This window comes from Elephantulus edwardii, unplaced genomic scaffold (genome assembly GCF_000299155.1).
Source record: "Elephantulus edwardii isolate Elephantulus edwardi_28Jun2011 unplaced genomic scaffold, EleEdw1.0 scaffold00252, whole genome shotgun sequence".
Taxonomy (NCBI): domain Eukaryota; kingdom Metazoa; phylum Chordata; class Mammalia; order Macroscelidea; family Macroscelididae; genus Elephantulus; species Elephantulus edwardii.
In genome coordinates, this window is record NW_006400002.1 from 405,080 (window position 1) to 417,885 (window position 12,806).

Below are 12,806 nucleotides of genomic sequence, written 5' to 3' on the forward strand. Positions count from 1 at the left end.
TGCCCCCGAGGTCCACAGGACATTCCAGCCTTGGCTTCAGAATGAAGGGGTGGCTTTGTCCGAGACCCCGCACGTTTGAGGATTGCGGGGTACGGAAAGCCAAGCTTCCCGGGGCGCCCCACAGAAGGTGGGAACGAGGTGGCGCCGCCCCTCCCGGACGCGCGTCGAGCGCCCTGTGTCACCCCACGCCGCCCACTTTAGGGACCCAGGGAAGAGAGGGCCACCCAGGTGCGCCGGGGGTTGGGCTGGAGCCCGGAAGGTGCGCTGCCCCGCCCGGGTCTGTCCCCTCGACCTGCCCCCGCGTGAAAGTGAAAGTGTCGGGGCCAAGGAGGTAGAAGATTGGGGGGCGGGGACAGCGCGGACCTGGGCGCGGGCGCCCGGCACTCGAGGGGCCATGGACGGGCTCGGCCGCCGTCTCCGAGCCAGCCTGAGGCTGAAGCGCGGCCGCGGGGGTTAGTGCCGGGGACCGGGCTCAGGGACGGGGCGCAGGGGACCGGGCGCCGGGGACGGGGCGCAGGGGACAGAGCGCAGGGACAGAGCTCAAGGACGGGGTACAGGAGACAGGGCACCGGGCAGGGCAGGGCTGCAGTCTGGCAGGGGAGGGGAGCCAGGGGATGGCGGGCTCCGAGGGTGGGGAGCGGGAACAGTTTGAAGCACTTCAGGAGCGCTGGAGAGAGGGCAGGTGGAGGCAGAGAGAATGGCCAAAGTGGGGACTGGGCGGAGGCGGAGGCGGAGGCCAGCGGCGGTGGGGAGGTTGAGGGGGTGAGGGACAGATGGTCTATTTGTGGAAACCGTTGTGGGGCGCAGGGGCCACGTGTCCTTCCAACCAGGAAGCTTGTGGTGCAAACCGCAGTGTGCCAGAAAGGCCCTGCTGGAGTCACGGACCGCCTTACCCCCACCCCCATCTCCACGACGGACAGTGTGGCCGCTTCCCTGGGCCTGGAAACTAGGTGTGCGCCCCTGAACTGCAGATAGCTTCCGACAGATCGCAAAAACCTGCCTCTCCAACGGCGGGGGGGGGGGGGGGTCCGCCTCACCGGGGCGCAGAATGGCAGCGGAGCCTCCCCCTCAACTGAGCCTTTGGATTGTGTGATCTGGATAAGTCACAATTACTGTTCTTCAATCCTCACCTGGGAAATGGGAACAAGTCTCTTCTCCAGGGCTGTGGGGATTTCAGTAGGAGTCTGTAGGAATTCTTTTCCCCACTTCTTAGTAGAAGAGCGGACTTTGGCAGAATGGTGACTAGGGATTCATTCACTCAGCCATTCCATCCTTCAAACATCCGGCCAGAAAATGAAGGATGGGCGGTAACCAATAGATACTCGACACAGAGGTTCTGCCTTCTGAGGAAAAAGGAGCAGATTAAACAGTGAACATGGGCCATTTCCAGACTCACCTCTTTCAGTGTTGGCAGGTGAAGAGGTTGAGTGAGCCCCCTCCAAATCCCAGATTACAGGCTTCCCAAGGGGTGCAGTCAGTGCTCTCTGCTTTGAACTATGGTAACCTCTGAGTCATCTGTATTTTGTCTTGCTCTAGTTCCCTCTCCTCTCTCAGCCCTTGTTCTCCCTGGTCATTCCACCAATGCCACAGAGAGAGGTCAGAGACCTCAGGACTGACTGAGTGACTGGAGTAGAGTGCAGAGCAGGGGTGGGATTCTTCTCAGGAGCTCACTGACCATCTCTTTCTTGGCCTCCCCTGATCCTCAGAAGTCTGTGTGGATGGGTGAGATCTGCTCCCACAGGCTAGAAGAAATATTCCAGTTTGTTCTCATCCACCCAAGCGCCAACCCAGGGCTGATGATGGGGCAGGTGGATACTTCCTGGAAATGGAGGGATTGTAAGATGAACACCTGCCTGGTGGCTGAGCATCTGTCAAGCCAGAAAAGTGTGCCTTCTTTACCTCATCTTCTGCTCCATCCTGCACCTTCCTAGGAAACTTGCACGCCCTTCTTTGACTTTTGGCCTCAGTACAGATGTGTGGTAGGAGGGCAAGGGGGGTTTGTGTGTGTCTCACACTTTCTGGTAGGGATCAGCGTGAGTGGTGGTCCTTGACTGAGAGCCACCAAGCAGAGAAGTCACCTTTCCAGATCAAGGCCCCAGAAGGTTGTCTCACCTATATTCCAGACAGTTCTGAGACTTTGAAATCATCTGTGGGAGGGGCTCCCAAGTGGCAGAACAAGTGTAACTAGACTTCTGATTTACTTAGAAAAGGTTACTCCCTCCTCATCTAAAAACTCAAAATAACAATTCCTTTCTAGAGCCCTGGGGGTTAACAGAGATGACGTATAAAAAACATGTTTGATAGCTACTAGTTTCCCTGATTGCCTTTCTCTCCTGTTGATTCTTATGAAAAGATACTTGTTTTCTAGATTTCTTTGCTCCAGACCTCAAGTCTAGTTGCTGATATAAAAGAGTTTTTTGCTATTCCTCTCTCCTGATACAGCAGGAGTAAATGGGCTGAAAACTAAGCCCAGAGAAACTAGGGAATGAACTATAACGACCAGTGAGAAGATTCTGGTTCTCAAAGACTTCTGCAAACCAGGAGTATGCTCCCTCTGTGAGATGTTTGGTGTGTGATGTAGCCAGGTGGCAGGGACATGGACATGGACCTTTCATAATCCATTCTCTCATCACTTCCTAATTTACTCCGTGCCTCAGTTTCCCTATCTATAACAGGAAGATACTTGTTCGTCAGACAGGAGTTAAAGACTATGCAAGTCTGTTCAGGTTGGGAGTATGGCATAGTGACAGCTTAAGTGACAACTTTAGGTGTTCTGGTCCACCCTTTCCCACCATTACTATGACATGTTGCTAGGAAGGGTGGAGGGTCGGTGAAGTAGAGCAAGACCCTCGACCAGGTGGATTGACACAGTGACTACTGCAGGTCAATGTGTTAGGAAATGTGAGGATGGCACAGGATTGAACAGAGTTTAGATCTTTTGTGCATAGGGTCGCTATGAGTCATACCCGACTCAACGGCACCTAACCACAACAACAACTACTACTACTATGATTTGGGGTTTTCTCCCAGGAGTCATGGCACTGAGTCCTATCTTTTAGAGTTGCGTTGTTGTTAGGTACAACAACCAAATGACACAGCAGCTGTCTCATGGACCCCAGCACACCTTCTGTCCCGATCAAACGCCAAATGCATTGCTACAAAGTCCATTCAAGCTATGGTCACCCTATATGTTACAGAGGAGACGGCAGTCCATAAGATTTGCTTGGATGTAAGCTCTGCTGATGTAGTCTGTAGGAGTTGTACTGTTAACCCAAAAGTGGTGGTTCAAATTCACCTGCCCACTTCTTAGGAGAAAGCTGAGCAATCTCTCCTATAATTTACTACCTCATAATACCCGATGGAGAGTCAGCGATGAGTTGGATCCAACTTGATAGCAAATAAGGTTTTTTGAGCTTACTATTTACAGCTATCTGTTGACAAAGACTTCTTTAAAGTGCCAAAGAACAAGGTGTCAGTTTAAAGACTAAAGTGCACCTGATCCAAGTCATGGTATTTTCAGTTGTTTCATATGGATGTGAAAGTTGGATAATGAATAAGGAAGACTGGAGAAGAATTAATGTCTTTGAATTGTGGTCATGTAGCCAATGTTAGCTAGATCTTAGCTGAAAGCAGAGAGGACCAGAGGAATGTTTAATCTGTGTTTCATTGACTATGCAAAGATTTGACTGTGTGAATCATGACAAAATGTGGCTAACCTTGAGAAGAATGAGAATCCCAGAACACTTTATTGTGTTTATGCAAAACCAATACTTGGACCAGGAGGGAGTTGTCAGAACAGAGCAAGGAAATAAATACTTCATGGTTCAAAATCAGGAAAGGTGTACGTCAGAGATGCACTGTGTCTCCATACCTTCACAATCTATATGTGGAACAGGTCATCCAGGAGACTGGGTAAATTGTGAAATGTGGTATCAGGATTGAAGGAAGACTCATCAATAGCCTGTGTTATGCAGATGACACAACCTTGCTTGTTGCAACTAAGGAGGACCTGAGGCATTTGCTGGAGAAGGTCAAGGACTACAGCTTTCAATAAGGATTGAAGCCCAACATCAAGAAAACAAAGATTCTCACTACAGGGCCAATAGACAACATCCTAATAGATGGTGAAGAGATTAAGATAGTTAATAGCTTCAGCTTGCTTATCTTCATAATCAACACTCAAGGGTGTTGTTGTACCAGCAATTAGTACATTAAAAGACAAATTGCATTGGCAAAATCTGTTGTCAGGGACCTTCCAGAGTACTAAAGAGCAATGATGTTAGTCTAGGGATTAAGATGAGCCTGATCTACACAATAGTCTTCACAATTACTTGCTATGCATCAGAGAGCTGGACAGTGACTAAGGATGAAAGAAGAATTGATGTCTTTGAGTTGTGGTGCTGGAGATGAGTATTGAACATCCTATGGACCACCAAGAGAACAAACAGGTCTGTCCTAGAGAGAGAGAAACCAGGCTGCTCCTTGGAGGCATTGGAGGCAAAGAGTTTGAATCTCTATCTCACATACTTTGAACATGTTGCTAGGAGGGGAACCAGTTCTTGGAGAAAGCCATCATGTTTGTGGAGCATAGAGCACAAGAGAGGAAGACCCTGGATGAGATAGATTGACTCAGTGACTGGGGTAATGGGATAGGTGTGTCAGAGACGATGAAATTGGCTCAAGACAGATTAGGGTTCAGAGCTGCTGTACATAGTGTTGCTATGAGTTGCAAGTGACTTGATGGCAACAACATTGAATGGACTGACATGAGAACCAACAATCTGTCTTGGAGGAAATGCAAGCAGGGTGCTCGTTAGAGGGAAGAATGGTGAAACTTCATCTCACATACTTTGGGAAGATTGTCATGAGATGCCAGGCCTTTTAAAAAGATGCCATGAAGGTAGGGGGTCAGTGACAGAGGAAGACAGACCTTCAACGAGATGAGTTGACCCAATGACTGCAACAATGGACAATCACTGGAGAGATGGTGAAGATGGTGCATCATAAGGCAAGGTTTCAATCTGTTGTTCATATTTGACTTGATTAAAACAACAGTCTATATTTGGGGCTAGGGGGTGGGGTTTGGGGAGGTGCGGGGGGGGATTTTGTACCAATGAGGGAGTTTTTCTTTTGCTTTTCAAGGAGAGGAGCAAATGGGGGGGGAGGGGTTTGTGCGGGGAGAAGGGTGCAACAATGAATGAATGGAATCCCAAAATCTCTGTAGATGTTCATTGAAATGAAAAATAAACAACCTAAATTAAAAAAAAAAACACAAAAAAAACAACAGTCTATAGGGAGTCCCCTATAGGGAGTCGTATCGCTACCCAAGAGGCCACGCCTCTCCCAAGGTTCTAATTCACTAGTGGACTCTCCAGAGAAAGATAGGCCATTTCCTCTCATAATTTAAAGCCTCAGAAGCCAGTGCTCTAAGTCAATCCGGACCTGATGTCAGTGATAGGAGAGAGAGTAATCTTTACAGAAGCAGGATGTCAGGTCTTTCTTGCATGGTTCTGTTAGATGAGTTTGCACTGACAACTTTTGTATTACTAACTGAATGCAAACTGCCTGCACCAAGAGCCCCCCCCCCTTCCAGAGGGCTGCTAATTCTCTGAGGGAGTGGCAGATCAACATGATTTGCTGCGTGGAACAGCTTCACGCATTTACTTATTCAAGGCTTATAAAGAGCCCTGATGTTGTTGTGTGCTGTTGAGTAAGAACCGGTCCATAGCTGACCCTCCAAAGGGTTTTCAGAGGCAGTAAATTGCATGAGAGGTGATTGCCTATTCTTCTCCTGTAAAGCAGCTGGTGGATTTGAATCATGTGCCTCTGGAATTACACTGTCACTTCTTAGCACTAGACCACCAGAACTCTAGGTGAGATATTGCTGTTCTCTCCAGACACAGATGAGGGCTGGTTCCCACTGGAGCTGCAGGAACTTGAAGCTCAGCTCTTGCCTGGGACACTAGTGCTGACCTGACAAGAGAAGAACTGAGCAGGAGTGGGAATGCAGATGGACCCACTGAACGCTTTCCACGGCTACCCCAGGACCCTCAAGCTGCTGATGCAATATTCCTTTCTCTGGACCTAGAAGACTCTTCTGAATCAGTGTTTCCTAGTTGGGAAGAGGGACCCCTTCGCTGGAACCCTTGGAAACTTTCTCTTGTGGCAGTCCCCTGTCTTAGTCCAGGAAATGATGCAAGGGATGACAGGGATATGGTGGAGGCTCCTGAAATATCAGTAACTCGCCAGCCCAAAGGTGATCTTTCCTGTCCGTTTCACCATCAAAAGAGACTAACAGACCAGGATTGATTTCCAGCCCTCTCTTCTCTAACTAGAACAACATACCCATTTAGATAAGTTTTGGACCAAGCCTGCTATCTTAATCGGGACCAAGCAGGGAGAGTTTGGGCTTGTGCTCTGAGTTGGGGCTCTGAAGTCCTGGGAGTTCCATAGAGTAGTAGCAAGTGGCCTTGTATGCAGATTTTTTTTTCCGACTGCTATTGACCTTGCTGAGAAGTGAGAGGTCAGGAATCAAAGATAAGGGGATATAAGATCGTTGCCATAAGACCGGTATGGTTCCATTGCCCACAGTCCGATGCTATCAAGCATTCTTCACTGTCCTGGGCTTGTCAATCAACCCTTAGCACAACCTGCAGACCAGAATTCAAAGCCCTTAGCTCCGAAGTAGCTCAGCCTTGGAGGTGTTTGCTTATGACCTGTTCTCTCACCACACCCTGAGGCTCTTGGGAGGAGCTGAGGTCTGAGCTGCAGTGCCAGGATGCTGCCTCTGACAGTGCCGGCGTCCTGCTGCCTTCCTGGGTCCGTCATATCCTCCTTGCTCAGCCACTGGGTGCACGGCATGGAAGTGGCTCTCCCCTGTTTTGGAGGTTACACGCAGAGGAGGCTCAGCATGGTAGCACTGTGGTTGAAGACCAGAGCAACATCCTCTTTCTCAGGCTCTCTGTAGCCAAGCCGTGGAGGAAAAGGAAGCTCTCCCATGCCTAACAGGCCCAAGAAGATGGAAGGACAAGTAGTAGGCAGGGTCCTCAGGCTCTTCCGCAACAGGCTGCCCCGGCTCGGAACAGGTCTGGACTGGAGAACCCACTTCCTTTTTTCCAGGGTGACCTTCTTGGAGGGGACTGTTTCTTCCTTGAACTATTCCTTCCTCCTCTTGCTTTTATAGCTGCCCCTCCACATGCCTTCCCACCATGTGACCAGGCTTGGAGGTTTTCCTCTGTTGGTTTTTAGAGCCAGCTGTGCCCTCTGTGGGGGTTGGTGTGGTCACAAGTCACATGGCCCTTGGCCTGTTGTGGTTTATTTAAGACATGTCTACTCAAGACGTGCTGTGTCTCAGCCCTAGGCTAGGACCTGAGCACCCAGAGGGCGGTAGGGTTATTGTGGTGTGTGGAACACAGCGTTATCTATGTATGTGACCTCCCCAGTGCATTTCCTCAGCTTCCGAGTCAGCCGTTTCTATCCCCTTCGAGGTGCCCCAGGGTTTCAAGTCTCCAGAGCAGGTATGGAAGCTGCCCTGTTGGCTCTGATCCTGTTCTGTGACCCGAGGTGCTCTTTGCATGCTCAGGAGCCACTTTCCAGCTGCCTCAGGGCTGGCAAGGTGGCCTGAGGTGGTGGAAGGTGCCCAGTGTCTCGCCACCTCCGCTCCAGGGCATGGACCAAGGAGATCCTGAATGGACCTTCATGTCTCCGTTTCAGGATCTTCCCAGGACAATAGTGGAGGAGCCATAAGGGAGTTAGAAAGGCCCCAGGAGCACCCTCTGCCCAGCTTTGCTGGAGGACAGCACTTCTTTGAATACCTTCTTGTAGTTTCTCTCCAAAAAAAGCGTTCTGGGGATGGTTATGAGCCTACGATCACCTACCAGTTTCCCAAGGTAAGGAGCCAGCGGAGACAGCAGGCTGGGGATTAGAGGGATAAGATGAGGTGCCATCTTTCCTCCACACACTCTGCCGACCTGGAGCTGCTCTGAGTGGCTGCTCTCCGTTTCCTTGTTTGCCCAGCCCTACTTTCTCTTATCTCCCTCAGAATCTAGGTCTGACTGCTTTGTGAGGAACTGACCTAGGTGCCTAGCATGGCATCAGCTTATTCCCTAGCAGGGAAACTAGGTTAGTTTCTCATCCCTTCTGGGACCTCCTAGTTCTTTCAAATTCCGTCTTCAGTCACCTCTCTGAAGAGAAGCTTGCCTCCTGTCAGACCTAGGTGCAAAGCTTCCATCCCCGGGAAGGGTGGGAAGGAGGGTGGGGCTGGCACAGCTGGTGGACAGCCTGGGCACTTACCATCATCCAAGCCCAAGCATCAGGTTCTTGCATGTCTGCTCTGCACTGGGTGAAGGGGCGGAGAAAAGGCCTGCTTCTCGTTAACCCTGGCGGCTCAGCAACCGAACAGGCTGCTTCTCTTCTCTTTGATGTGGTCTTTCTCTGACATGGTCTCCTCTGGGTGCCAACTTACCTTAAGGCCCTTCTGTCTTCAGTGTGGCCCTGGCCCTCTTCCTCATCATGCTGATCTTGGGGATTCTGAAGTCCTTGTGGATCTGATTGGGGAGGGGCAGTGTCTTCTTTCGAGTCAGTCCAGCCTGACCCAGAATAAAGTCTCTGTGCAGAGTGACAGAAAAAGGCACCCTTTGGGCCCCATTGCCGGGGAATGCGTCTTTTCCACCTCCACATTCTGCTTAGCTCTATCTTTTCCTGATAGCGGGAGAACCTGCTTCGGGGCCAACAGGAAGAGGAGGAACGGCTGCTCAGTGCTATCCCCTTGTTCTGCTTCCCAGATGGGAATGAGTGGACAACCCTCACTGAATATCCCAGGTAATTGCTCAGCTTTGGGAAAGGGGTGTCTGGGGTTGGGGAAGGTATGGACAGTGCCCAGTGCCCTTTGTAGCCCCCTCACTTGATGTGAATACCCTAGCTTCCCTCCTATGGGAAGAGACTGGAATGGATTCACTTATAAACGTCTTGCCTGAGATCTCTCAAGGCCAAGGATACAAACCATTCATATAACTAGTTGTCTCTTTGCAGAGAAAACCTAGATTACTCACTTGTTGTAGGGGAGATTGTCACTACCTTCTCTCCTGATATTTGCATCAGACACTGGCAAAAATGAGACTCAGTTGAAGGCCCTTGGCCTCTAAGAGGGCAGTGCAGCAAAGTTCCTTGTAGTACGAGTCCCAAGATTTGGCTGTGCTATTTACATTTATGACCCAACCACTCATACGTTGAGTGACTCTGGGTAAGAAATGCCCCATTCAGAGCTCAAGTTCCTTCATTTTAAAGTGGAAACAAGAATTGTACCCACTTCCTAGGGTGGTTTCCAGAATTAGCTGAGTTGGTATGTGTAGGATTTGAACCCCCACAAGCACTTAATACATCGCGGGTGCTGTTTCTCCTGTCTCGTTTGAACAGCAGCTCTCTGCCTTCCCTCACCACCCTTGGATCCTGACCACCTTCCTGCTTTAGAATCCAGTGAGCAAATGCAAACCAAACCTTGTCTGCTCTTTCCCAGGGAGACATTCTCCTTCGTCCTGACCAATGTGGATGGGAGCAGGAAGATTGGATACTGCAGGCGCCTCTTGGTCTGTGCAGCTCAGAACTGCCCCCTCCTTTCTGCAAACTGCTCAGCTCCACGGCTGGGCTTGCTCAAGCCCCAGCTGCAAAAGCCAAGGGTCCCTGACAGTGGTTGGTGGTTATAGAGAGAGAAAGAGCCCAGCACCTGTGGCCATGTTAGTGCCTGCACTGCTTCCCTGCAAAAGGCAGGGCGTAGAGCTCCCCCCTCTTCTCCTGGGATCTTTGCTCACTGTGCCTGGTCTTTGCTTTCCTAGTTGCCAACAGCTTCTCTCCCTGTGGGAGACTGCTGCCTGCACACCGCTGTATCCTCTCTGTCCACGTTGAATGATCTAGGCTCCTGGTGTCCAAGAGCTTAGGTTGGGGATTGGAAAACGGTTCAGTTCTGCAGGGAGCTCTTGTGGCTTAGTGGGTAAAGAGTTGTACTGCCAAACTAAAGGCAAATGGTTTGAATCCACCAGTTGTTCCACAGGAGAAAGATGGATAGTCTGTCTCCTCTTATGTGATTTATAGCCTCTGACAACCCACTGTACGGTCAGCTATGAGTCACTTCTAACTTGATGGCACATAGCAACAACAACGCCCAATTCTTGGGTTTCAGGAATATTCTCCACATCACCTGTCCCCACAGTGTTTTCCCCCTAGCCAGTTCCTCATATAAAGCACACTTTTCTAGTCTCTCGAGTTTACCTTCAGGTGATGTTGGCACTGAGGGCAGCATTGCTGCCTATGAGCCCCCAACTCCATCAGGGCCATCTTCATTTGACCTTGGTGACCACACTGGCTTCTCTCCCACCAGTCTCATGGGTGCACAGTCAGGCCTCTCACCCCTTGGCCCACCATTCACCATAAGTTTCCCACGCCTCAGCTCCCAGCCCTAAGCCCTGTCAGCCCCGGCTGGGAGAAGCCCTCAGGGAAGCCATAGTACTGAAGGCATCTCTCTGTCCTCCTCAGCCCGCCGGCCGTGGACCTCGCCTTCCCAAAGTGTACTGTATCCTCAGCTGTATCGGCTGCTTCGGCTTGTTCTCCAAGGTAAGGTGGACAGGTTCCTCGGGCCTGTTAGTCCTGTTCTGCTTCTGGGCTCTTAGGGAAGCTCCTCCTCCATAGTCAGGCTCAGCATGGAGGCACAGTAGGGAAAACTAAGGCAGAAAGGGACTTGGGCTTGTTTGGAAAACCTGAATTGAACTCAGGGGTGTATCTCCTCTGCAAAGAGAACCATTTTCCCTGGTCTAGTGAAATAAGATGAACTCTGGTAGCAGAGTGGGTAAGGAGTTGCACTGCCAACCCAAAGGCAGCTTGGTCGAACCCACCAGCTGCTCCATGGGAGAAAGATGAGTGACTCCTTCCTGTATGATTTACAGCCTCTGAGAACCTTCTGGAGGATCAGCTGTGATTTGGTTCCCACTTGATGGCAATGAGTTTGAGTGTTTGGTTTTGAGCAAAGTAAGAAGGGAATTAAAGCATGGCAATTGGAAGAGTGCCCAGGAATTGGGACTTTTGGGAGTCTTCTGTATTGAGTTCCAAATTTGTCCTTTGCCAAGTAACCCCTCAACCTCTTACCTCACAGGTTGGTATTAGGTTCAAGTGAGGGAACAGATGAGAAATATCTTTATAAAATGCAGAGCAATAAGCAAATTGGAAGAGAATATTTATACAGCAGGTAATAAGTAGAGATTCCTGCTGACTAATTTGGGGTGGAAGAGAAGTTGAGGCCTCCCAGACATCTCTTGCTGGAGCTAACATGAGCGTCGGTTAGTATGTCTGAGTCGGGATCAGAGAGAAATTCCTCCACGTGGATGAAGCGTTTCCTTCAGTGGACCCAGAATGGCTCCCATGTCCGCTCCCCCTTGAAGGAGAGGAAGGGAAAATCTAGCCATCGTGGTTTGAGACAGTATTTATCTGTGTGGTATTCTGAGGGACAGAGACAGCCCTGACCCTGGGAGTCTCTAATGGAATCTATAGGATGGAGTGGCACCCTTCTAGGCCCCTATTCCAACTCTAAATGGTCATACATCCATCGGGGATGATGAGTTTACCCTAGTGTGACTTCTGAGGTGAAGGGAGTAATACGGGCTGGGGGACAGCAAGTGAAAGAAGGCCAGGCCAAAGCTGTGTTGTGTAGAAGATAAGCAGCAAATGTTGTAGCTTGAGACCAATTCCTGTCAGGGAGAGAGAGAGAGACACACACACCCAGTTAATGTGGATTGACAGGACCAGTGAGGGACATGTGGGATCTCTGCCCCCTGCCCAGTGCCCCCTCTTTGAGCCATCTTCTCGTGGTTATTTTGTGTGCAGATCCTGGATGAAGTGGAGAAGAGACATCAGATTTCCATGGCCGTCATCTACCCGTTCATGCAGGGTCTCCGAGAGGCAGCCTTCCCTGCTCCCGGGAAGACCGTCACGCTCAAGAGCTTCATCCCTGACTCAGGCACTGAGGTAGGTCAGCAAATGGGCGCGGCTGCCCCTGGCCGGACAGGGCAGGCTTCTGTGGCACCCCTCCGCTGATCTTCCATTCACCAAGTTAACCCACAGACAAATGAGGCAGGTGGGCCCTGAACTTGGTTGGAAATATTGGTGGAATTGAAAACCTGACTCTAAGTTTCTGATCCTCCCTCCATGAGGTCCAGAAGGATCTAGTTACTATTTAAACCATTGAGACTTCTATTTATAGGGGAGCTGCCAGGGAAGTTGAGATCCCTGAAGCTAGAAAAGATTTTTGTCCCCAATACCTCAAACTGCCATATCCTCTTAATTCTGTCTTATTTGGCCTCCATGTGTATTTCTCATCACCCCTGACTACACCCTGAGTCCTACCCTTTCCACATGGAATGTTTTTCACTCTTGTTTTGAAGCTCTTAATTGATTGAAGCAACAAGGAATACACAGGAGAATACTGCATTATTAGTAAGTCTAGCCCTGACTCTTGGTACTCCAGATAAGTTTGTCCTTCCAAGTCTTGTTTTCTCCACATCCATATAGAAATAAGAGGATTTTTCCCCCCATCCACTTAAAAAAAATATTGAATGCTTACTCTGTACCAAACATTATGCAGTGTTCTGGATGTAAATAGGTGAACAAAATGAACTTGGCCCTTGAACTAATTTAAAATCCAGTGGAGAAGACAAGCACAACAATATATAGTTATCAATGTGCAGCTGTGATGAAAGAAGAAAATAAGGGGAGCTCTGGTGGCCTAGTGGCAAGGAGCTGCAACTACAATTCCAGAGGCGCAC

General features: G+C 49.9%; 1 protein-coding gene across 2 annotated transcripts in view; it reads left to right on the forward strand.

Annotated features, from left to right (window-relative positions):
• The first annotated feature begins 218 nt into the window (after positions 1–218).
• The window catches only part of DENND2D (DENN/MADD domain containing 2D), a 25,712-nt gene continuing 13,124 nt past the window's right edge, over positions 219–12,806 (forward strand). The window contains exons 1-6 of one of the 2 annotated variants that reach the window (XM_006899291.1): positions 219–452; positions 7,714–7,889; positions 8,708–8,820; positions 9,515–9,584; positions 10,528–10,605; positions 11,869–12,009. In XM_006899291.1, the coding sequence (XP_006899353.1) occupies positions 395–452; positions 7,714–7,889; positions 8,708–8,820; positions 9,515–9,584; positions 10,528–10,605; positions 11,869–12,009 (636 nt within the window). In that variant the 5' untranslated portion in view covers positions 219–394. Of the gene's footprint in view, positions 453–6,997; positions 7,086–7,713; positions 7,890–8,707; positions 8,821–9,514; positions 9,585–10,527; positions 10,606–11,868; positions 12,010–12,806 lie in introns of those variants that run through there. The other variant, XM_006899290.1, reaches the window with a different exon arrangement.